Source organism: Sinohyriopsis cumingii, chromosome 14, assembly GCF_028554795.1.
Source record: "Sinohyriopsis cumingii isolate HCF-2022 chromosome 14, ASM2855479v2, whole genome shotgun sequence".
NCBI lineage: Eukaryota > Metazoa > Mollusca > Bivalvia > Unionida > Unionidae > Sinohyriopsis > Sinohyriopsis cumingii.
The window spans coordinates 46,919,665-46,945,384 of NC_142974.1; the positions used below are offsets into that span (position 1 = coordinate 46,919,665).

Sequence of the window (25,720 nt, forward strand, 5' to 3'; positions counted from 1 at the left end):
CACCACAAAAAGAAATAAAAAGTACTTTTTATATTAATTTGTTAGCAACCCAAAATCTTGAAACTTACACTGTAATGTCTTGTTCCTTAATCTCACACAGTTCCCTTCTAGATATCATATTCACCTAACTTCAGGATGAATGAATTTGGTTGAGAGATAACGACATAAATATTAAAGGTCACACCAATGGGAAAGTAATGTAAATAAACATCTGGCACTACAACCACCTGAGATTATGACAAAAATATTAAAGGACATACCAATGGGAAAGTGATGTAAACAAACTTCTGGCACTATATTCACCTGAGATTATTTATTACTTATTGCCCCTATTTAGAAAACTTTTAATTAACCTATTAAATATTGATAGTACAAAGATAAATTAATGGACATAATCTGGCGATGCTTAACATGAAAACAGGGGATATTACAATTTATTTTCAATGTGTGTGTCCCATTTACAGATAAGGTGTCAGCATAAAAATTTAAGCAAATGCTTACACCTGAGTGGCCATGGATAACTGAAATAAATATGTCCACAATCCATTAACTTTAGTAAATCTCATCTCAAGCAAGACACAAGAATGATATGAACTAGTCTTTTGGTATAAGTCATGAGTGCATTCACAATAATTTGCTCTGCAGGACTTTAAATAGAGGAATTTGTGTTGGGAAATAAAGACAGGAGAAGATGGATATTCAAGGGACATAACTCCACTAATGATAACATGTAATGTTTGAAATACGACTCCTTCAAGGACTGATCCACGCAAACAACATCCAATGTAAAGATATGAAGTTAATCAACAAGGTACATAACTCTGTCCACACCAAACTGCATTAGAACATGCTTAACATTCTTTTTTTAAGCTATGCTAATTAAAAACCATATCATATGGAAATGATATAAAGATAATGAACAAGACCCACAATGCTTCCCAATGTCACATAAATATGACAAAATGCATAAAAAGCAAATCCAGGTTAAAGAGACAATGTTCTAACCAAATTCCATCAAAATATGTTGAATGGATGGATCCTGAATTATTCTGACTGCATACAACATTCCAAGTTTATATGAATAGGCAAGAATTTTGTTTGCTTGACAAGGGTGTTATCTTTAACATGGATTAGATGAGACAAAACCCATAAAAGTAGCATTAAGTCTATGTAACAATATTCATACCAAATTCCATCATAAGATACCAAACAGTTCTTGAACTGTCCAGGTTACAAGCAGGTTACAAGCAACATCCAATGCAAAGATATGATTGAAAGTATCAAGGGCCAAAATTCAATCCAAAATGGAGTTGACAAGACAAAACCCATAAAAGAAACATCTAGGTCTATAAGACAAAGTACACATATACTTCATTATAACATGCGGAATGGTTCCAAGGATCTACTGTAGTGGAGATTTAAAATTTATGAAGAAAGGGAAATGCTCTATCAGAACTAACCTTCAAAAAGAAGAAACTACAATAAGCCATATATACATGTAACAGGTAATTCACCTACCAAGTGGCATCCAATTATGTATAAATGTTACAAAGCTACAAGAAGTATGAATGGATGGAGACAGGCAGATAGATGGAAAATGTGGTTGCTATAGGGCTATTGTATCTCAATGTGGGCCTTAATACAGCAGAGATGAATGGCTATATCAAAGTTTCTGGAAAGAGAATGTACATATCATAAAGGATGTAGATATTCACAAAGGTATCTGGAAACAGAGATCCCAAAGATCCTAAAAGGGGTCAACATTACCTGGTCCCTTTCAGAGAGAACATTTGAGGTTCCCGTTGAAGCTGCTGCTCTAGCCAAAACACTGTCTGGTACAGGGGTGAATCTGAAAACAAATTATAAGACACTAAGATCAGTTTCAATATACAATATCATCAAAAGAAGAGCCAAAACACTGTCAGAAAGAAATTACAACACACTTTGTTAAGATTTTATATGAAATAGCATCTAGAGAAACTGTAATCAAACCTTGGATATTTAAGAAATAATGCCACCACTGCCACTGGAAAGTAACTGCGTTATTAGATTCTACATTAACATGGACTCCGCGATAATTAATCATATCTATTTTCATCCTCATGATGATGCATGATATATAAAAGCCAGGTATTTTCTCCAATAAATCACCCTTCATGAATACTTTTTGAGTATATCTCAGAATATTTAAGGAAAATATTTTTAATCTCTGTTTCAATAGCTGCCAAAGCAATCTTAAAATCATCATTATGAAGATATATATCTCAATTGTTAAACGGATTTTTATTTTTTTCTTCCTTTGGTAAATATGCAGCAACACCCTGAGACTGAACATTTTCAATTTTTCCTCCACTGTACAGTATACCCATAGTTCACTGTACAGAAGGATTTATAGGACTTGATAATGAACCTATCTGAGTCTTTACTTTTTCCATCCATCCATCCATCCATTTGAAATGGACTGTAAGTAGGCCATCACATAATTCTCTTCCTTTTTGATAGAGTTTAATATTGCACATATAAACCTGTTAACAGCAACCACCATGGCAAACCTGGCCTTTGTATATAGGTGACCCTTTACACAGGTTCTCCATTCAATATTGCTTTTTAGAACAAATACCAAGTACCAAATAATAATAATAATAATAATAATTGTATTACATTATCAAGAGTGCTTTATGTGCACTATTCAACAAAATCATTATTGTATCATGCTTTAATCTATCCTATATATTAAATCATCAATGGCTCATAATAATCACTGATCTCACTTTGTTTTGTGCACCACGTAAAAACACTAATTTTACTTCTGACTGACTGTTACATATGACTGTAACACACAGGACTTTTTAGTAGGCCAACTTTTATAAATTAGGCATGCTTCAATAACAATATCTGGATTAGCCAGTTGCTCAACTTGCCTAATAATGCAAGTAAGATAATAAATATTTGCAGATTATTTTGCTTCATATTAATTTATCTAAACAGTACCTTCCACATGAAGTAAAACTTTAGTTTGCATAGACTAAGCAGCTGCTGTAAATATGCTTTAGTGACCACTTAAAGCTGGGGAAAACCATTATTTGGTTTGGAAACACGTGGCTGCTGACCTCTTCAAGCAAGTGACTGTAGCAAACAATATTTATGTAGGAAATTTGCTGGGGGTTGAGAGGGTAAAAGTAGAATGGGGACTGCTATATAAAGATTACTCCTGGAACAGGTCTGAATCTAAGTATGGAATCTATTTTGAGCTTCTTGAGTATTATATGCATTGTACTGAACTATTCTACTTTCATACAATTCCATATAAAACTGTTTCTGAAATATCTATATACAATTCCATATAAAACTGTTTCTGAAATATATATCTGATCTTCTATATTTGTTCCATCACCTAACATTAACTCTTTTTTTTGTTTCAGGTTCATCATATCTTTTATCCAGATTAAAAAGACTTTTTCTCCAAACTCATCTGATCTTCATTATCACAAAACACCTACTAAGTATTTTTTTCTTCTTCTAGATTCCTTTCAATGTTTTTCTTTCTTCTAAATTTGCTGAAGATTACCCATTTAAGTTGTCACACAATCCTTTATAAATGTACCCATATCAGGCAATCGTTTATAAATGTACCCATGTTGTCAGGCAATCCTTTATTAATTTACCCATGTTGTCATGCAATCCTTTATGAATTTACCCATGTCAAGCAATCCTTTATGAATTTACAATATCAGGCAGTCCTTTATGAATTTAGCCATGATGTCAGACAATCCTTTATGAATTTACCCATGTTGACAAAACATCCTTTATAAATTTACACATGTTGTCAAAACATCTTTATAAATTTACACATGTTGTCAAAACATCCTTTATAAATTTACCCAGGTAATCCTTTATGAATTTCAAGAATTTAACTTCAAATTCCATTACCTTTTATTTTTTCTTCTTTGTTTTTCAAATAGAGTTATGTATAGTTTTTGTTCTCTCATTTTTATTTGCAAAACTTTAAATAAAGGTTTAATCATTTAATTTTAATAAGGAAAACTGTGTGTGTGATTTGAATTTTTAACGTAGCTTTAACAATTTTTCAGGCATATCACTACGATTTTAACAAGGAAAGAGAAACAGGGTCCTCTTTGTATCAGTTAAATCATTCTTAATACACATCAATACATTCAATGTTCCTAAATAGTTGAGCATACAATTTCCAATGTCCTTTTTCCCTTGGACACTATAAAAAAATGCCACAAAGTTTAATGATCTGTCTTATACCCAAGGAATATACATGCATTATTCATACTTATGTCTTCAGTTACAAGAAAATAAATGAATATACTTTGTTTCCATAAAGATTTTTTTTTGCCTCTAGATACAAACCATTAATTCTTCATTGAAATTTCTCCAGGAATCGATCAATTCCATTTGATGTTTAAATTCTTAAATTGTTCCTCAAGACTGTTGGTGTTTAGAGTTTAAAATATTGCAGGTATCTTTACCTTTAACAGTGTTCCATACTGCACATAATATGGTGGATGAATTTTTAAAAGATCAAAGTTTTCTAGAATCTAGTTTTAGTTTTCTAAAAATCATTTGGACTTTTCATCATATTAAACAAGATAGTTCTATTACCAAAATAGAGCATACTTTTCTTTTCTTGGATTTCTCTGTTTTCTATTTCTGGCATCTCCAACTTCTGGCAAGTTGATCCACTCTTCCATAGTGACACTAGCCAGCTCTCTCTGCAAATTGATTTGAAAATGAGAATTAGGTGACTTGTATTCTTCATTACTGCATGAAAGTCCAGTTTGGGCAGGTATCTGTCCACATTTATAACACCAGTTGCAACATAAAAATGACATGTGATCGTCTAAAACTTTCTTTCTTTTTAAGACTAACTTTTGTACACAATTTGATTATTTGTTTTTATTTTGTGATTATTTAAACATATCGAAAGAAAATAATTATCCTATACTGTTTAGTTTAGGCATTTAACAGTTGGCAAAGGTCAAGGCCACTGACCTATTTATTTGTACATGTCAGGTCACAGTATTCAAAACAAATGGGTGGGGGGTATGTTGCTAATGGACCATATTTTTGGGGAACTCCAGTAATGCGGCCCAACTAAACAGATGATGTCAATGATTTATAGTCACATGAAAACATCCCGTTTTCAGGGATAAATTACCCTAATGAACATCACTTGCAACACATAAATTTGCATTTTGTGTACACTGACTTCTATCTCCCAAAATACACCGGTTTCTTCTGTACCTTAATAACAATGCAGTCAATGTCTTTTTTTCCCAAAGACGCATTTGTCAGGATAACACGTAGACACTACGCACAATTTTCATGTTTTCTTAGTTGTTAGGTATTAACCTCTATAGAGGCCTACAGAAATATGCTATATTAAGCAAGCGAGACATTAGTTCCGCAAGATATATAGCAAGACATAGGTATCACTTTGCAAATAAAAGTGAGAGTGGTCATTATGAAGATGAAGAAGTTGGTCAACAGAACCTTACATGTATTACAATGAGCAAATATTTAAGGACCAAAAATAAAATTTTGACAAGCTTGATAAAATAAAAACCACCTAAACATTATAAAAGAATTACCAAAATATATATTACTTGTTATGTCAACTTACTTGCATACTTATATATAAAACAGATTTGATTTGAAATAATAATTAAATCCTATGTAATAGAAAGAGTTATCTCCCTTAAAATCTTATGTCTTGAAAAGTTATTGCCCCTGGTACACTTAACATCTTTATTTTATTTCCTTGCAATGTAGATGTCCGAACAAAACACCAAAAAACGTATAATAATAAATACTCAAATGATCACGTTGCTGAAGACAACAAACATTATTACTAACAATACTGTTAAAATTTAAAGTGCCTACTTTGGCCAACATGGAACTGTGTCACTTTTTGTGATAGAACAATGAAAAACCTACCTTGCAAAAAGGTTAATTACAAGAAGCCATCTGATATGCAGTATTGCATTTAACAGACCCAACTGTAGCCCAGCAATTACCAGTTAAAGTTTAATACTTGCTTAATAACTTTCGATAACAACTAATTAAATTTATTGCCAAAATAAATTAACAATGGGGGCAAATATGTCATGATACCAAAACAAATATCTCTCTTTCCAGGGTTGGTGGTGGAGGGGGCAAGAGGCTGTGCACAACCATCCACATTCTGGCTTACAAATAACTTTGATCTTTCTCTTTTACAGTTTGTTCCCTCTTTCTCTCTGTTATTATAGCTTTCAATTTTACATCTTTTCTCAATGATGGTTGATTCATAATAACAAACAATCACTTTATTTGTAAATCATTATCCAGCAGTCAATTTTTAGCAAACACTCACACTCTACTGTCTCTCTTTATCTCTCCAGATTATGAACTGTACCATTGGTTTACACTAAACCCCAACTTATTGTTCAAATCCCGAAAGTGGTCAGGTAACTCAAAATTACTGGTTTTACTGCCTTTAATTTTCACTAAAAATTACACAATTTGATTAACTTTAATATCATTCATTATAGCCATTTATGAAATCCTATTTTTTTTTGTTTTTGACAATTAATTTCATTATGTTTTAGTCTTCACAAAAGAATTATATATAAAAATTGTATAAGCTGAAATTGCATGATACCTGTATTTTTATTATTTTTATTATCCATGCTGTAAATATGTTAATATATTATTGCTTAGCATATCTTTGCCAGCAAAGGGACTTAAATGAATTTGTTTCAGATAAACATGCTGGCAATGAGAACCATGTTTTACCAGACATGCATATGGAAAGAGCCATGTGTAACAAACACATGCTTGTAATGTGAACTGTGCCTTTAACACAAAATGCACATGGAAAGAACCATGTTTTACCAACACATGCTTTTGATAAGAACCATGTTTTAACAACATATGTTTGTGATACAACATTTTACCAACACATGCTGCTGATAAGAACCATGTTTTAAGAACACATGCTTGTGATACAATGTTTGATTAACACATGCTGCTGGTAAGAACCATGTTTTAGCAACACATGCTGCTGATAAGAACCAAGTTTTAACACCACATGCTACTGATAAGAACCATATTTTAACAACACATGCTTGTGACACAATGTTTTACCAACACATGCTGCTGATAAGAACCATGTTTTACCAACACATGCTGCTGATAAGAACCATGTTTTACCAACACATGCTGCTGATAAGAACCATGTTTTACCAACACATGCTGCTGATAAGAACCATGTTTTAACAACACATGCTGCTGATAAGAACCATGTTTTAGCAACACATGCTTGTGATACAATTTTTTACCAATACATGCTGCTGATAAGAACCATGTTTTAGCAACACATGCTTGTGATACAATGTTTTACCAATACATGCTGCTGATAAGAACCATGTTTTACCAACACATGCTGCTGATACGAACCATGTTTTACCAACACATGCTGCTGATAAGAACCAAGTTTTAACAACACATGCTGCTGATAAGAACCATGTTTTACCACCATATGCTGCTGATAAGAACCATGTTTCAACAACACATGCTTGTGATACAATGTTTTACCAACACATGATTATGAAGAAAACCACACCTTACAAAGAGACTAATTCACACTTTATTTTCTTCAAAACAGCAGCTGAAAATAAAACTCCCTCATCCAATATAGAACTTTGGTAACATAGTTTTCCTGGAGGGAGAGGAATTGCACGCATTATGAAAATATAAGTATGGATTCATATGTCTTCAGCAACTGTGAGTAGAATTGTATATAACCACTCCTTCTCACACAAAAGATCAGGATGGTTTGATTCACTGCATTTTGATTCATCGTTTAGTTAGTACATGTACTTTTAGATCCACAGATGATTCATCTCATTCACATACTGAATAATACATGTAATGAGAAAAGGATCCAAAGAAACTTCTCATGTGACAACAATAGAAAACTGGTAATTTGCACTTTGGGGTGTGATGTCACATGCACTTCAGCCACATAAATTGCTTAAGTTATACAAGACCCAGTGGGATATTCATAACATGTACATTAAAACTGGAATATTTTGGCAACCACTGGTCACATCATGTTGAAATTTTCACATATAACATAAATGATCACACTGAATAACTTACAGCTATCTGATATTGGAGATCACTTTCAATAATGACCTGGACCTGTAGTAAGTAATCTAACCCTTTTCTGTAAGCCTTCAAACTAAAAACTCAGTGTATAGGATGGACTGATTTTCCTCCATTATTTTGGTATATATATAGACACAAGAAAACAAATTAACACAAAAACCTTGCTCAACCTCAACAAAATAGAATGCAGAATAAAATACTAATAAACTAGATAAACCAATGAACTAATAACTCTTATCTGGTTATTGAAATGTCAGTTTGTGAATGCACAAAGAAAAGGCTGGAGGAGTTATTTGGGAGAATTGTGTTTCAATACTGCTCAGTTCATTTGCACTGACAGAAAAAATAACATCTGTTTTAAACACTATATTACCCACCTGTAGAGGAAAAATCTAAATCATAAAAACATCAGAAGACTATGTTATCTTTTATTAAAGAAAAAACCAATGAAGTCAAAGTTATCATTAAAAAAAATTGTTTAACACTTTCATTGTGGATAATAATAAAATGAGCACTTGCTTTATCAGTTACATATATATGAATTAGCTTCAATGCTAAAACATTAAGCATTCACAAAACATATCCTTATTTCATGTGTCATAAATATTTGTTTTAATGTATAACATTGGAATGTAAATTAATTTTCCAATTAGTCTAATATAACTTTTGAAATCAGAGTGCATAAACATGAATGGGTCATTGGTACTGTTATACTTGATAGTAAATAATCCAATACGAAGTTTTCAAAACCTCAATAAGATCAGCTATATTTGCAAGGGAATATCCTGGAAATGCTAGCCATGGCAGGATTCCACTGTATTCCCAATAGTTTGCAGAGAAAAACAATAACGATGGATTAGGAAGGGTGTGCTCTGGTTGAAATGTGCAAATGTTTTGATCTCAAAACAACAAATGCAGCTTGAAGGTACTCTCTAAATGGTCAACATCTTTGTGCAGAGATTCATGGAAAATCTTGAATTAACTGGAATTATGGTTTTCAATAAAAGTAAAATTAATGATGGTATAAACTCATGCTGAGTGTATTAAAGTAATATTTGAGACTGAAATATGCTACCACCCACTACTAAAATACACATCAGTGCTTAGACGATTTAGAAAATACCAAAAATAGATTCATTCCATCATATACATTTTTATTTGTTTGTTTTTTTCTTACAAATACAAGTTATATTTATACATGATTTCATTGGCATAAAGTATAAGATAAAATCATCACAATTTTTGTCCTCGAGTGTGAATCTGAGTCTTTTGGTTGGTATATTTGTGAACTCGAATAAAATAGGCTAATTTAAGCATGCAACATCCATTTTCATTTAATAATGTGCATGTAAATCATGCTTGCTGTGCAACTTAAAAAACTAATAATATATGATAATATATGTGTGGATTGAGACAACTAGGCATGGAGTTTTTGTTTATTTGTTTGTTTTTCAACACTGAATGTAAAATTAAAGTATAATTTTTTTTTAAATGTGAAAAATCACTGAAGCAGTGACTTTGCTTCATTGGTGAATTAGGATGTAAATGACAGGCTTGCTGCTTGGAACAGACGGAAATGTAAAGAGAGAAATAACTGCACATTGATAGGAATATTGCAGCTAGAAAACCTGCAAGAATAAAAATTTACTTATACTTTGTACAAATGAGGCACCTGATTTATATGTTTTGACTTTAAGCATTCATTTTGAAAATCCAATTCAATGGCATACACACCCTGCAAAACTACTTAACAATTTACAAAACAACTGCTTGATTCAGTCTGAAATGCTTGACAATTCTCTCAATTTCCAAACAAGATTATAGTTTCTAATTCTTTGATTTACGAACAAGCAAAACTAAGATACATGGAACACGCCATTGGTACATAAAACTATCATGACCAATTCTTGTACAAGTACCGTTCACTTTGGCAAGCAGATGACTTTAGCATTTCCATTTACTAAAAAACAAGCCAAGGAGGGCTTGATTCGAAAGGTAGTAGATACACTGCTAATATTTTATGATTGGGTGCCATTTCAGAGAAAGCAACTAAATTTTGCACAAGTAAGCATTCATTTAGTGCCAGCCGATGGAATTTCCCCACTCCACATATTTGTAGTAACCTATCAGTATTAAATCACGTGCTAAGGATAATTATTGGCAGAAATTATACATTCTCTAAATAAGGTTTTTCAATTATACCAACATGAAAGCCATATTTATTTTGCAAATTGAAGTGCATGACCTTGTATTGATGTCCATCAGATCTCTGTTACGTAAGATTTTAATCAGAATAAACTTTAAGATGTCTTACTGTAAAACGGTAAATACTGTGCAAAGGAATTTCTTACCTTCAGGTCTGAAAACTGCTGCTGAATCTTTGGTCTTTCCTGACGATACCTCTCAATTTCTTCCTGCAGCTTTTTCTCTCTTCTTTCTTTCCTCTTTTCATCCATCCTTTTGTCAATGGCATCATAGACTTGGTCAGCTTCCTCATCATCTTTGTCATAGGGATCCTTGGAGCATAAACTACCCCCATATCCAGAAAACTACAGAGAAAGAATAAAACAAATGTATCCAGTATTAAAATTAAATGGAAAAGTATTCCACACAAAAAATCCTGCACGATCTACTTTCAAGGTAGGTAGAAATATATTTAGGTTTTTACAGCCCCACAGGCCTATTTTGAAAGTACTGCCCCAATGCAATAGCAAAGAGGGGAGAGGTGGCAGGAAAAGAAGGGTAATGAATCACAAATTTTATTTTTGACAAACAGGGATTATATTATGTAGTGATCACTAATCCTTTTCTTTTATTAAATGCTGCCAGAATTTTTCTGCCCTTACACTCTAGACTTAGGTCTATTTGGCCTGTGTGGAAATATACCAATGGAGGCACCTGGTGCATGATAAGAATAAACCAATGTAGTCTTTGTGACATGAAAAGCAGATCAATGTGACCTACAGTTAATAGTTGTGAGTATTGCTCCTCACAATGACTGCAGCCATGAGTTTCAATTGATGCAATAAATTCAAAGAAATAATGGCTCATAAACGTTGGTACAGTACAGCTCTTCCCCATTATAATTCTTAAGTGTCAACCACATTATCTACTGAATAGCAGTAAAGTGAAAATGATAAAAAATATTGACTGTACTTGTGTGGGGCAGGAGGGTGGCGTAAACAAAATGCTAGTAAAATGTATAGCAATACTGTTAGTTTATGTAAATTATGTTCTTTTTACCACATGGTATTTATACATTTTATTATGTCAGATAATATCTCAAGTAAATAAAAATATAATTCCAAGCTTTAGACTGCTTTTTTCAACCCATATTTTTGTAGAAGATAGACCATATCATGAGTAACATAAATAACAATAATGTAAACAACTCATTTTTAATAAATATGCTTGCCAGTTATAATTGTTATATACAGCTGCATAACGTTTAAAGTGATTACAATGTTATAATTGCTTGAGGAAAAAATGATTAAATTTAGGTTGCTCTTGATGCCAATAAAGCCTGATGTTAAATGTTTCATTCCTTTTAATTAGAAGATCACAATCACATATTTACCACTTCTAAACCCATACTATCAAGTATAGTACTTTATGATGTAAAGGTTTACAGCTGATGTACGTCAAAAAACTTTCAATTCTGTTTAAATTATAATTTTCATAATTTTGATTTGGGGTCAATAGCGCTGCCATGTTATATCCAGAATTGCATTATAAGCAAAGTGCATTATAATGGGGGAGAGCTATTACATCTATGTAACATGAAAACAATGTAACAATGACCTATGTTGTTATGCATGTTATGCATGAAAAGAATGTCACATTAAACTATTTTTATTCCTGTGAATTAGGACAGTAAAGACAAAGAATCAAGAGACAGAAGATATTTATGATGACTGAATGATGATAGAGGCTTTCAGAACTTTATCTAATCACCCAAAGACAATAAAGTTTTCAAATTTGTACATGATGACATTAGATAGTGACATTTAGGGAAAATAAATGTGTGTGTTTTCTATTGCACTGGTTTTAAAATTAGGGTAGGTAGGTTTTTAAACATACATACATACAAATATACCTACCTACCTACCTACATGATACTGATTAGTATATATAATGTACTAAGTGCACCAAGTACTGGGCAAAAGCAGATCAGTTAAATGTACAAATCAGTTTGGAGAATTTTTTAAAAAAAGTTTAGTTGTTTTTTTTTATAAGGGATTGTTGGCCAACCGGAAACAAGCAATTTTTGGGGGTAGGCAATATATAATACTGTGAATCATAAAAAAAATGTAGACTTAAATTTAATTGTTAATTTTAAGACATTTCAAATTAACATATTAAGGGATATTGTGAATTTGATCATTCTGGGCTACTATTTTAATACCAGCATGGTACATATACTAGAATTCATAGATTGGATTCATAATGTCAAACATTATGGATTTCTGTGGATTATTTTACATGAATGTTGACAAAATGTAAGGTGTCAATTTATTTTTGACATTTACTACTCCATAATATAACTGTATTTTACACTGGCTTTGGTCTCCATCTACCACCATCCATCCATCTATTAATCAGTTTGGCTTGTTTATTAACTCACTGATAATATGTCATCCCCCTCAGATGGATCTGACTTGCAAAAATACACCCTAACTTAGAGGAAGATGAAAGAGAAATTAGATTTTGGCAGCACCCAAAAAAGGGGGCGGGTGACTTAAAGTCAAGTTATAATAAAGTATACATGGTATGAATAAAATGCAGAGCTGACATTTTTTTAAAAAAAATACTTTATTGTAACATGTTAGGACTGTTCTTTTGTAAGAAATTATACTCAGAAAATGTGATGCACTGTAAAGGATAATCAAGAAAATAAAATAAAACACAATTTTACCTCATCATAATTTGATTCATTCAAATCATCCTCATCATCATCATCTTTGTCATCCTTCTTCTTTTTCAATGGTGGAGCATGTCGGTCATCACTGAAATGTCATATTTTTATGTGAACTGTTCCACAATTGTGAGTGTCCCAATCAAACACGCATGGCTTTACCAAAAAAATGCAAATATATGCAAATGCAAAGAAGTTAAAATAATTAATACTGAAAAGCCTCATAAATCCTACACTACTGTTATCAGCAAAAATGCTGAAGTGACAAATATTTGAGGTAAAAAAGGTCCTTGCAAATACAACCCTCACTCACTATAATGATCTTTATAACACGGTTTTTATTAAAAGACAACTATTATTGACATGGATCTCTTTTTATTAAGTGGTGGTGAAAAAGTATTGAACACAGGATCCCTAGAGCAGGAAACACTGTGTCCCCTGACCCTGCAAATGCGAGGAAACACAATATTTTCGAGCAACAACTAAAGAAAAGAGAAAATCTAAATTGCTCTGATAGTTTTTCCATCTTAAATTTTGTCATCTGCACCATACTATCATTTTCCTTGCATAATTACATTACTGCAATAAATCTTTAAACATGTGCACAAGAAAATATTAACATGTCAATCACTTTTATTTTTCAAATTTATAACTCATTAAATAATGAATTGTGTATCTGCATAGTCTAAAGTCTCCTTGTCATTATTTCAACCTCAAAATAAATTAAATCTTCCTCGCGAAAAACCCTGAAAATATTTTACAATAGCGGCCATCAAACACTTTACACTGCAACTTGGCAGACTACCTTAAACCTTGAGCGTTTTCATTGCCAGATTAATTAAGTGGATGTCCATTGCCATATTCCAGTTTCTAACACTTTCTGCAACTTTGGCCATTGTTAGCACCAACATAGATATGGATTGACAACCATTTAAAGACCTGCATAAAAACCACAACCCTGCACCCAAGGTGCAACATTGGTAACATTATATATGTATTATTTTTAACTTCGTTTTAAGGCAGACTCAATCTATGGTACACTCTATCGCAGGGGTCTCAAACTTAAACCACCATGAGGGATGCATGAGGACATTTTCAATGGCCCAAGCGCTGCACCACCTTTGTTATCTCTCATGACACCTTGTGATGCCAATCATTCTGTGGGCCACAGGATATGGCTTGGCTGGCTGCATACGGCCAACAGGCCATGTGTCTGAGACCCCGGCTCTATGACTTCCTTAGACCATGTTATAGTAGGGAGTGCAGAAAAAATTAATTGCAGGAACTTAAATATTTTGTTTCAACTGAAGAACAATTAAATGTTGGTTTATTGGAATTGAGACAGGTTTTACTCTGTGTGTGTGTATGCGTGTGTGTGTGTGTGTGTGATTTGGATTTTTAACATAGCTTTAACAATTTTTCAGTCATATCACTACGATGTCTGCAGTGTGACAGTTTATAGTGATTTCTAGCACTGGGGCATCATGCCACAGACATGTAGCATGATGTCCCACCCAGTCATATTATCCTGACAGCAGGCTGACCAGTCCTAACACTAACCTCCTAATGCTGAGCATCAAGCAAGGCAGCTGTTAGTACCATTTTTTAAGTCTTTGGTGTGACTCGACCGGGGAACAAATCCACAACCTCCCACATCCGAGGAAGACGATTTAACCACTAGATCAGTGCAGGTTTTACTGTACTAGGAATTTCTTAAGTTCAACTTCACTTCTATGAAGAAAGGTATTTGCGTATGACTTTCACATAAATTCGCTCCAACTGGCAGTCCAGGTAATAATAAAGATTTTAATATTTTTCAAGTTATTTTTAAAATTCTGAATGATATCATTTGTTCAGATTTATTTATGCTAGATGGATAAATAAATATAATTCATAAATATATCATATATCTGTGAACAAAGTTGATATCACACGAAAAATGGGCAAGACAATTATTTTTTTATAAAAACATTTTTATTAAAAAATCTTTTTTTTCTTCATTTAATCACTGCAGGAAAAGATTGAAACAGGTTAAATAACAATCAATGACTGATTTACTGTTTAGACTTACGAAATATCATCTGCATCTCTGGCAGGACCAATATCTGATCTAGTAGTAAATCCAGTAGCTCTGAAAAGAAAAATAATGAAAGCAATATTTATATTTATCTGAGTCTTTATGCATGCATATATAAAGAATACAATTCATATGGCGAATAACAGTTCAAGTGCACTAGATCCAGAAAAGGATGCAAGTGTCAGGCATTGATTAAGATCAATGCAATAAACTAACAATCAACAGTGCAAAACTAGATTCTAACTAGCCCGTCCACTTTTGACTCTAAATTAGTCTTTTCCAAATGAAAATACAAAACACAGATAAGACAAACATAAAACATTAAAAAAATGTGTTGAAGTTACAAAATTAAACTGATTATTTGTACAGCAATGAAAGCTTGAAAGTTTTGATGTTTCATCTAGTTGTCTTCAACTTGATGCTGATGCTGAAATGTATTTTATACTGACCTAGAAATCAATGAACCATATAGCCATCTGATTTTTATGTAAATCTGTGTAACCTCAAATTATATCCCAGATATTTCATTGTTTTAGTAGTAATTGTACTGAGGGGCTAATAAGCAAACTGAAATAATTACTTAAATGAAAATGTGCCAGCTGCAAAAAGATGATGAGTTTATTTGTGCATGGCTTCTTTTTCTAGTCTTCTTGGTATAAAATGGTTGGCTTCAAGTTCTATGGCTGCAAATCCAGTAAGATTCATTTTCTATTCTGGTTTCAGAACTCCAGTTGGGGGTGTGAGCAATTGCAATAAGTGTTACTTCACTGACTGTGTGGCCATGGGAAAAGAAGTATTCTGCATATATATATATATATGTGTGTGTGTGTGTGTGTGTGTATATATATTTAATTATATAAGATTTGAAAACAGTTCAGACCTGTACTGTAACAAAATTTTAATAAAGTTCTAGTTCTGTCATGCAATATATTGAGCCAATAAACATTCATAAATTATCTGTAACTTCGCTATAAGGACTTTATATATATATATATATATATATATATATATATATATATATATATATATATATATATATATATATATAGTGAAACATTTAACCTGTCATTAGACATACACGATGGAAAGTAATGTATGTGAAGCCTTTTACAGATGTTCCCTGACATATGAGACTTTAAAGGAAAAAAAGATAAGCATATTTTAAATTGTTACAAATCAAATGTAAATGTATGCAAATTTGTTAATATTAGTCTATCCTCCTTTTCTTTTCTCAGTTCTTGATTTGATTCAATTCATTTCCTTTCCTTGGGCATAATTTATCTGTCTTTTGGTTTTATTTCAATATAAAAACTCTTTTTTTCTTCAAAACACATAAATGTAATATATGTGCTTCTAAATGTTGACACTGTATGGTAATTATAAATTTTTGTACATAAATTAAGCAATGTTTCATAAAATATAATGCAGTCCTGTGTAATTAAATATTACATCTATTCAGTGTTTTCACTATATTTAGGCACATGGAATTTTCCAGATACATGTACATGTATGTTTTCTTCTGTCTGACTAACGTAACTAATTACTTCAAAGTTTCCATTTTCAGGTATGACATTCCTGGTCCTTAATCTATGTTGTCCAAATTAGCTGAAAAAAAAGACCAGGCTGAGAAGAAAGAAAAAAAAAAGGAACTATGGTATATGAAGCTCTTGATATAGCTGTTACTCACGATGCATTAAATACATAAAGTTACAGTACAGCAATGGCACATTTTATTTTCAAAGATTGCGAATTGAAAAGTGCTGTGTTAGAAACTCGAAAAGTTGAAGGCAGTCACCAATACTGATAATGCAGACAATGAGATAAAAGCCTTTGATTTACATGAGAGGATTCAATCTAGTTGTTATGGTCAGAGGATGAACATGGTTTTGAAAAAAGCTTAAGCTATAACAGAACTATCATGAATTATAGCAAAGGGGTGCAAACGTGATCTTTTTCTATCAAAGCACAAGCATAAATGATTTACTGATGAGCAAGCAGAATCTACTACTAGACATTGGTGCAAGATGGATGTTCTGACTGGACCAAATGGAACTCATTACAAGCTTTAATGACTGCTACAGCAGACACCTGCTATAATGAGTTTTATCAGTGACCCAAAATTAAGTAACCTTGACAAATTATGTACCGTGTGTACATTTGACAAACAAGCATGAGTTCAAAAACTTGTGGAATTTCTCACTGTTTCCTGATGGCAGCAAACAGTGTTTGTGGAGATAAATAACCAACCATTCATAAGGTTATCCCAATACCTCTCAAACTTGCTAAATGAGTAGCAAACCAATGTTAACGATCCACCTCCAATTGCTAAACTTAAACATGTAATGAGACAAGAACTTAACACTAAAGCACAGGACAAAGATAAAGCTCTTCTGGGCTGTTTATTGAATCCATCTATGAAGGATCTCGAGTTTCTGCCTAATAATGAGCAAGCAGGACACACTGCTTTTGAAGTCCGCTCTTGATACGGCTGATGTCAAAGTGAAAGTGAAAGTGAAGCCATCTTCTCATTAACAACCTTCAGAAACATTGCCACCTCTACCATCACTGCTAAATATCAAGGATGAAAATGATAAAATTGTGGCTACTCCTAGTCCACCATAAAAGAAAGCAAAATTCAATGGTGACATCGATGATTGGTTACAAGATGTTGTGTGCCTTGGTGCAAATCAACAGCCGATAGCAGATGTCAACCACCAGGTTTCCAGATATGTATGTGATACTCTGTCTTATATCAACCTCATAATGCTACAGTGGTACAAATAAAACTGCCAGATCTACCCCCCATCTTGGATTAATAGCTCAGAAGTACCCAAGTGTTCTGGCATCATGTTTATCCAGTGAGAGGGTATTTAATCCAGTTGGACATATTGTCAGCAAGAAAAGCACTTGTTTAAGCAGTGACAAATGTGGTCTTATAAGAATAATCAGTATTGTTATGTATATTTAGAATGATCAGTATTGTTATGTATATTTTATTTCTATTTGTTAGTTTTTCTCCATGATATTGTACTATGTATAATTGTATTTTGGACTTAACCTTGTCCAAAATCATGTTTATTGTGTAGATGACCAGTAACTTTTATTTGTAAACAAATAATATTTAGTTAATATTTCTCTTTGAGTGTGGGTTAAATATTAGGAGCATTATCAATGTAGGTAAATATGTTTATTTGATTACTGGTCTAAGACACTGGATTTCCCATGTTAAAAATCTGTTGTACCTGATGTTTCTCATGTTCTTTATTATAATTTTAGTAATAGATCTTGTCCTGTTGACAACTTAGAAGATTCTAGAAAAGAACCTTTGACCCTTATCCTGGTTCTACTTTTACAAAAATGCATTTAAAAAGTAATATTTTTATTAGGTTAAAGTATATGTATCATTAAAAGAGGTTAATCCAGTACATGTATTTACATTTGAAGTCTTGAGCAAGCATAGAAATGTATAAGGAAACAAACATTAAAATTTGCAATTAGTAACTGATTATTATAATCAATTTATCAGTTACTTGCATGGAACTGATCATCAGTTATGAAATTCTAGCCAATTCACATAACTAGTACTATAGTGTAGTATGGTTCATTCAACTCTGCATTGTGAATATGAGATTGTCTCGAAATCGTTACAAAATTACCCAGTTCATTTTGTGCACAAATGATCTGAACATTTTTATCAACATACAAAGCCACACTACTCATTTGAGATATGATGCAAAAGATTCACAATATTTGTCAAATGAAGCTATCTAATCACTTTCAATACCAACAGTACATTTTTCTTTGTTTCATTAAAGGAATATATTCTAACTGCAACTGATTGCAACCGACTTTGCCATTCCACAGCTACCATTGTTACTTGTCTCTTTTATAGTATGATAAATGGGGTCCTTTGTCAGAACATGTCAAGGGGTAATCTGAGGAAATTTTGTCACTTGGTTTGATTCTTTTCCTTCAGGTTATTGTTGGCTTTTTTTAACATCTAAGTTGCGTCAAGCACCTGATCCAACATGGCACTAATTATACTTGTATACTCCAATGCTGTATTATCACAGGCTCTATATTATTGTGGCAAACAGGATATTCCGATTATTTCTGGATATGTGAAATCATGCAGTTGTTTACAGATGTAAAGCCGTAGCCAGTAAGGACACAAATATCTTATAGCAAAATTTCCTCTAAAATGTGAACATTTTTTTAATAAGTTTACAATGAAAAAGAATGAACATTACTCTTTTGTAAAGTGCATGCAATTACATTAATCGTCATATACAAAACTCCAGTCAAACTTGCTATACCTGCACTGGATTTGATAACAAAATAAATTCATTTTATTGTCCGATTTATGATGATTATAGGCAATATACTGATGGTGACATACATGTCCTTACAAGGTTAAGCTTGGAATTTCATTTCATGGCAGCCAATATGGACCACAATTGACAAACTGTTGATTATGATCATACTTCTGGTACATAAATAATATAATAACAGCTAAACTTTACTGAAAAATCATTATTATTTCAATAATAATAATAATAATAACATTATATATATATATATATATATATATATATATATATATATATATATATATATATATATATATATATTTCTTTGCCCATATTGCATTTATAATTCATATAAAGTTAAATTATTGTTTTTAATTTGCAATATTCTTATTCATGGATTTCGGCTCTAATTACATTTGTGTGTTTGATTTGTTCATTGGATCCTTTCGTTTATTGTGGAAATATTCTGCCAATATAAGCATCGACATTCCTTCTCATAGTAACTTGCAATTTATGTTTATTATAATACCTGTGTGTTACCATACATAAGTTAGGCAAATATAGTGATAATATATAGGTGTTCCCCATGGTATATTAATCTGGGTCACCCACCATATGCTGTTTTATTTATATTAACTTGCTTAGATTTACAAAGATTTTTTTTTATCGGAATACAATGAGGGAAAGTCACTGAAACTTTAAAAATTACAAGTAAGCAGCAACAGCAAAACAGTTTTAATATGTACCAATAAGAACATTAAGTATTGTCATGACATCAGTTTCAGAACATCACGTGTTTCAGAGCGGCCACTTTATTTCATTGATATCACATAATATAAATTATAACTGATGATGCAATTTTCAGAAGTTTTATTGACAGTTATGTCAAGCTTTGCTGCAAGTAAAGAAAATATTTTGAGCTAGTCTAAATCGCATAAGTATACACTTTATGCATAACAATGACCAAAACTTGTTAAACTGCTTAATACATTTTTATACCCATTCAAAATACCTTTATTTTTTGATAATGTCAATGAACTGAAACCCTTGAAGTAATTTGTTTGTTGTCGACTGTTAAATGAATAAAATCAGATGACTTCTTATCTCTGACCACTTTGCATTTTCTTTTTCCTATAGAAGCCTATTAATTAAATAATTATCAATTTTATGTTGAATTTAATGACATTCTGTTTTCCTTCTTTCCAGAACTGAATAAAGGAAAAACGTATCTAATATATTAAAAAAAATCAATACCTTTTTTTTAAAAAAGGATACATGTAAATATTTATATTTTCGTACATTAACATTTATATAATTTTAGAAACAAAACAATGTTCAACTTTTCTAACCCTGTCATAAATGCATTACATGCTGTATATGATTTTCTGAATGGTAGAAAACTGTATCGTTGTTATAGTAATAATAATAATAATAAAGACTTTATTTAGAGAAGGTAACTCAATTAGTTACAGAACTAATCTACCTTGAGGCCTTCTATCTGTTATGTACAATATATACAGTATATACAACATGATGTGAAGAGTCTGGCTTGACACTAAATAATTAAGTAATTTTAAAGCTCAAAGTATCAAGCCTGGAACACATGCACATGCATCAGTGAAAACATAAACATATATAAAACATAAAATATAATCCTGCAATGAAAAAATCAGCTATGAAAATGATGTAAAATTACAGAAAAGCAGGCAGTATTTTTTGTCCTAGAACTGTTCAATTTTCTAAAGATTTAGTCCATTTAAGACATTGATTGTAAAAAGATGAAATGCTAGGAGCCTGCCTTATGTCACTGGGAATGTTGTTCCATACCAGTGGACCAATATATTGATAAAAAATGTAAAACAATTCCTTCTTTGGCCTTGGTAGAAAGCAGTGTTTCCCTTTGCCCTCATTTGTGCTTCAGAGACCCCAAATTTTTTAATTTGACCCCCAGTTTTGATACCAAAGTTTGATTTTTACTCAGTCTGACCCCACCAGTTTTGATGCCAAGGAAATTTTTGACCCTCAGTCTTGCACCCCTAGGAGATACACTGAGAATGTAATTTTTTCTTCTTATGAATATTAAATTTGGAGTGCCATCAGTATCTCTTTGGTAAAAGATATTGCTTAGATAGACAGGAATGTCTTTTCTGGATACTTTATACATCAATTTGGCCTTTCTAAGAAATATTCTTTCATGTATTGTTAAAACTTTTATATTATTCATTGCATCCTGAAAATTGTCTATACTTTGATCTAGAATTAAATGGCAAGCCCTCTTTTGGAGTCTTAAAAGTGTTGTCTTGTTTAAATTATTACCCCAAATTACATTAAGTAGTCCAGATATGGCTGAATATAACTTTTATAAAAGTTGTCCCTATACTGAAGAGGAGTGTATGTTTTGATTTTCCTCGGTAGCCAAAGATAAGAATTAACCTTTTTTGAAATATGTTTAATGTGAATAGACCAAGTAAGATTGTTATCCATGAATACACCAAGAATTCTATCTTGAGAGGTCATATTGAGGCTCACGTTGTCAAATAGAACCTGGAGTTTGTCGCTATCTAGCCTTGCTCGTTTTTGTTGTGTTGTAACTAGTAGGGCTTTCATTTTTTCTGTATTTATGATCATACTGTTTTCCTTGCACCATACTTGAAGTCTGTTGAGAGCATCTTATAAGTTATTTTCACGTACTGTTTTGGTTTTACCAATCTCAGTGTAGTATCATCTGCATATAGTCCTACCTGTAAGACCCGACGCTGATATTTATGTTGTTGGCGTCAGGGTCTTACAGCCTAACTAAAGGCGCTGTGTAGTGTGTTTTGATGTCGATTAACATCGTTACGAAAGGAAAATTTTCAGGAATATTTCACACAACTGACAACTAAAATAATGACGCTTTTCTACAAAGTAAAGTTATAATGTTTTAGTCAGACTTTACTTACTATGATGCCTTTTCTCTAATAAATTCAAATTCTCACAAAAGAAATGGACCCGTTTTCAAGTTTCTTTGGCCTACTTTTCAGTTGGCTGGAAAGCGATGAAAGCCGAGAATGCCAAAATCGGATAAAGTGGAAACATTAATTTTTAACGAAACGAATAAAAATATATTATGCCTATTGGAACTGTATGCAACGGTTCGTTTCGTTCAAGAAACATATTCCAAACATCAACCTACTTGAACTTACTTCGGCATACTTCGACTACCGTCGCATTGCAACAAATTCAAATGTATGTCAATGGAACGTGAAAATGCATCCATTTGCTAGTGTCATATTTTCATTCCACCAGGATAAAGACAGCACAGTAAGTATATTAATTACACATGAATTAGTATGAAAATGTCGATATAGGCTGCCAAATGTGTGAGATGTTCCTGAAACTTTGATAACTCATTCCGATGTCAACGACATTGTAACACACTATACAAGGCCGTTATTTTGATCGTAAGACATAGCACCTTAACAAAATCAAAATGTGCTATGTCTTACATGTAGGACTAATTAGGATATAGAAGCTTTAACAAAAACATACATAGATGTTAAGGAGAAGAAAGTATTGATTCATATTTAGATTATCCATTGTTGTCATCTGCTGTGATTTCTTTTCTCATGTCAACGATGACCGCAAGTGGCGCTGTGATCAACCGCTTCGAAACAGATGACGTTGTAAAGGAAAGCGAAACGTCTTACTCAAAAATAAACTTCTTACAGAACAAATGTCTGCAGCCACGAATAGTTTAAAGTGTTCAGTTTTGGTACACGTATAACCATGACTGAAAGTGTAAATGAACTTTCAATCAAACTTGCATTGTTTACGAATTATTCCGCGATTTGTTCTTAAGGGATACCGCGGTAATACGGCGTTCCCGGCTAGTTTTGTATCCGTTTATGGTGTATCTAGCGTCTCCTCTCTATAGGAATGGTGTTGAAATCATTCGTGCACGAAACGAATTCAGTACTTTTAAATAAATTTCGAGACCCAAGTGTGAAAATTCCTTAGACGCAAAGATATACTGCGATGCTTAAGCTAACTAACTATAAGACTTGTAATCATGAGACTTTGCTGTACTAAAGCATGGCAATATACGCCGTAACTTTTAGTTCCTTGGTTTTGTTTACTAACTTATAAATAAGATAATGGTTTTACCCTCTGCCAAGACCAGGAACATATCCCAGAGGAGCAGGCTGACCAAGAAAATTTTTATTCTTACGACTCGCATGCGACATCTTGGAAACTCTCAATCTAAGAGATGCTTGCCAATCAATTAAAAAATGTTACAAAAATGTAGAGCATACGCTTATATGATTCGACATTTCGTTCGGCCTAACTAAAATATCCATTAAAGCACATCAACTGGACCATTTACCATTCATTTCCCGAACAGATTAAATGTTCATTACAAAATAAACGAGAAGATGTTCGTACGCTGCAAATACCACTTTTGTTTTAGCAGATCACTTGTCATTAGTAACCACTTTTTTTTGGCACGGGCCAATTGTAATAATCGGTGATGAAAGACCATCTGTTCTATAATATTAACTTTTGATTGGCGTACAACGTTGTCTCTCAACAAACTGGTAAATCGGTGTCTTCAGGAAAATGTAATTTTCCATTGACAGTTTACTGTACTTTAGCAGTGACGCAGGGGACATGCAGGATTTCATTTTAAAAAAATATAGTATTTTTTTTTAAGTTTTTTTTTAAAATTTATTTCTTAATCGAAATTTCGAATTGAAAAGTGCACGTTTTGGTCGACCTTCATTTGCAGTTATTGCCGTAGTCTTTGGTAAAAGTGTAACATTAACACTGAGACACGTTAATAACGTAGTATGCTTAAAGATCATATTGCATAAGAAAAGGTAAAATGATTTTTCTTCTTCCAATAATGTGCTGGGTTCCTCTGGAACATACTTGCACATGGTGTGACCTATGTACATGTGTTGGGAGGCCCAAGTGCTGCGTAAAACATGTTCAAGCATCATGTTTGGAGCTAAGCGATCCCAATGCCAACCCATGCTATGGATGCATCGATGGAATTGGCGTTGACAAGGGTGGCTGGTAAGGAGTTCCATAGGCGGACTCCTGATAGGAAGAATGAGTCTTTGCATCCATTGACTCTAGTGAAGGGGAAGAGAAATCTGCGTAATCGCTAAATGTCCTCTAGTGTACGATCCTGTCTGTAAGATCATGTCTGTTGGTGATGTTGGGATGTCAACTAGCTTACAATCCGGTACATCATAACAGCTTTTGATTCTTGGCGACGAGCTTGAAGCTCTTCCCATCCCAAATGATTGAGCATGGTGGAGACACTGCTGGTTCGTCGGTAATCACCAACAGTAAACCGTGCTGCTCTTCGTTGTACTGCTTCAAGTTTGGCAATGTTGTTTTGGTAGATGGGTCACAAACGATATACCCATACTCGAACTGTGATTCGCTATATCATTTTAAATGACAGCTGCAGTTTCTTGGTGTGCGGTCATTTGCTGTTTATTGGTGTAGTCTACCTGCTCTGGAATTCTCTGTTTTCAAGATCTCGATACTTTTGGGGTTTTTTTTGTTTTTTTTTTGTTTTAAAATGTGCATTTACAGAAAATTCATTCCTAGGAGAAAACAATTCATAGGTCCAGTCAAAACTTACATACTCTAAGGACAAAAAAGTATTGAAACTAGCCAGGAAAGACTACAGAAAGTTTCCAAATATCTCACCACTGAGGTAGAACCAGCAGTAGAACGGAATGATACCATGACCCTGTACACAATAACCAAGATGCCGACAGACGACTATTATGGATTTAATTTTCAACAATCCTTGAGATACCTTCTTCCAACAATTATATGACTATGTATTCTTCTTCAACAATCATAAATATTTTCAGCATGTTTTTTTATGTTTTCTAATTTCATGGTGTTTTTTTGTAATCTTATCATTATATATGTTTTTATGTTATAGGTGCTGTCTAATGTTGTAAAGCGCTTAGAGCTTCTAAAGATTAGGCGCTATACAGAGTCCTCATTATTATTATTATTATTATTATTAAATATTTCTTCACACCTCTTTTTATGGTAGTTTGCCATCTCACCATCCCATTTTGTTGGCGGGACAAATATCAGATTGAAAGAGAAAAAAAGGATCATCATGTTGCTTCGTGCGATGTACGATTGTTACATCGCTGGAGTATCAGGGTATACCAGGTTTGATGCTGTCAGGAATGGCATAATTTTAGATACGCAGGTGTA

The 25,720-nt window shown here is 32.7% G+C and overlaps 1 protein-coding gene across 1 annotated transcript in view; it reads right to left on the reverse strand.

Annotated features, from left to right (window-relative positions):
* The window catches only part of LOC149783706 (pre-mRNA-processing factor 6-like), a 58,849-nt gene extending 35,116 nt beyond the window's left edge, over positions 1 to 23,733 (reverse strand). Inside the window, exons 1-6 of the mRNA XM_089931945.1 lie at positions 23,630 to 23,733; positions 15,168 to 15,227; positions 13,097 to 13,187; positions 10,533 to 10,730; positions 4,645 to 4,739; positions 1,768 to 1,849 (exon numbers count right to left, since the gene is read on the reverse strand). Coding sequence (XP_089788071.1) covers positions 1,768 to 1,849; positions 4,645 to 4,739; positions 10,533 to 10,730; positions 13,097 to 13,187; positions 15,168 to 15,227; positions 23,630 to 23,709 — 606 coding nt within the window. The 5' untranslated portion in view covers positions 23,710 to 23,733. The remainder of the gene's footprint in view (positions 1 to 1,767; positions 1,850 to 4,644; positions 4,740 to 10,532; positions 10,731 to 13,096; positions 13,188 to 15,167; positions 15,228 to 23,629) is intronic.
* Positions 23,734 to 25,720: the final 1,987 nt, after the last annotated feature.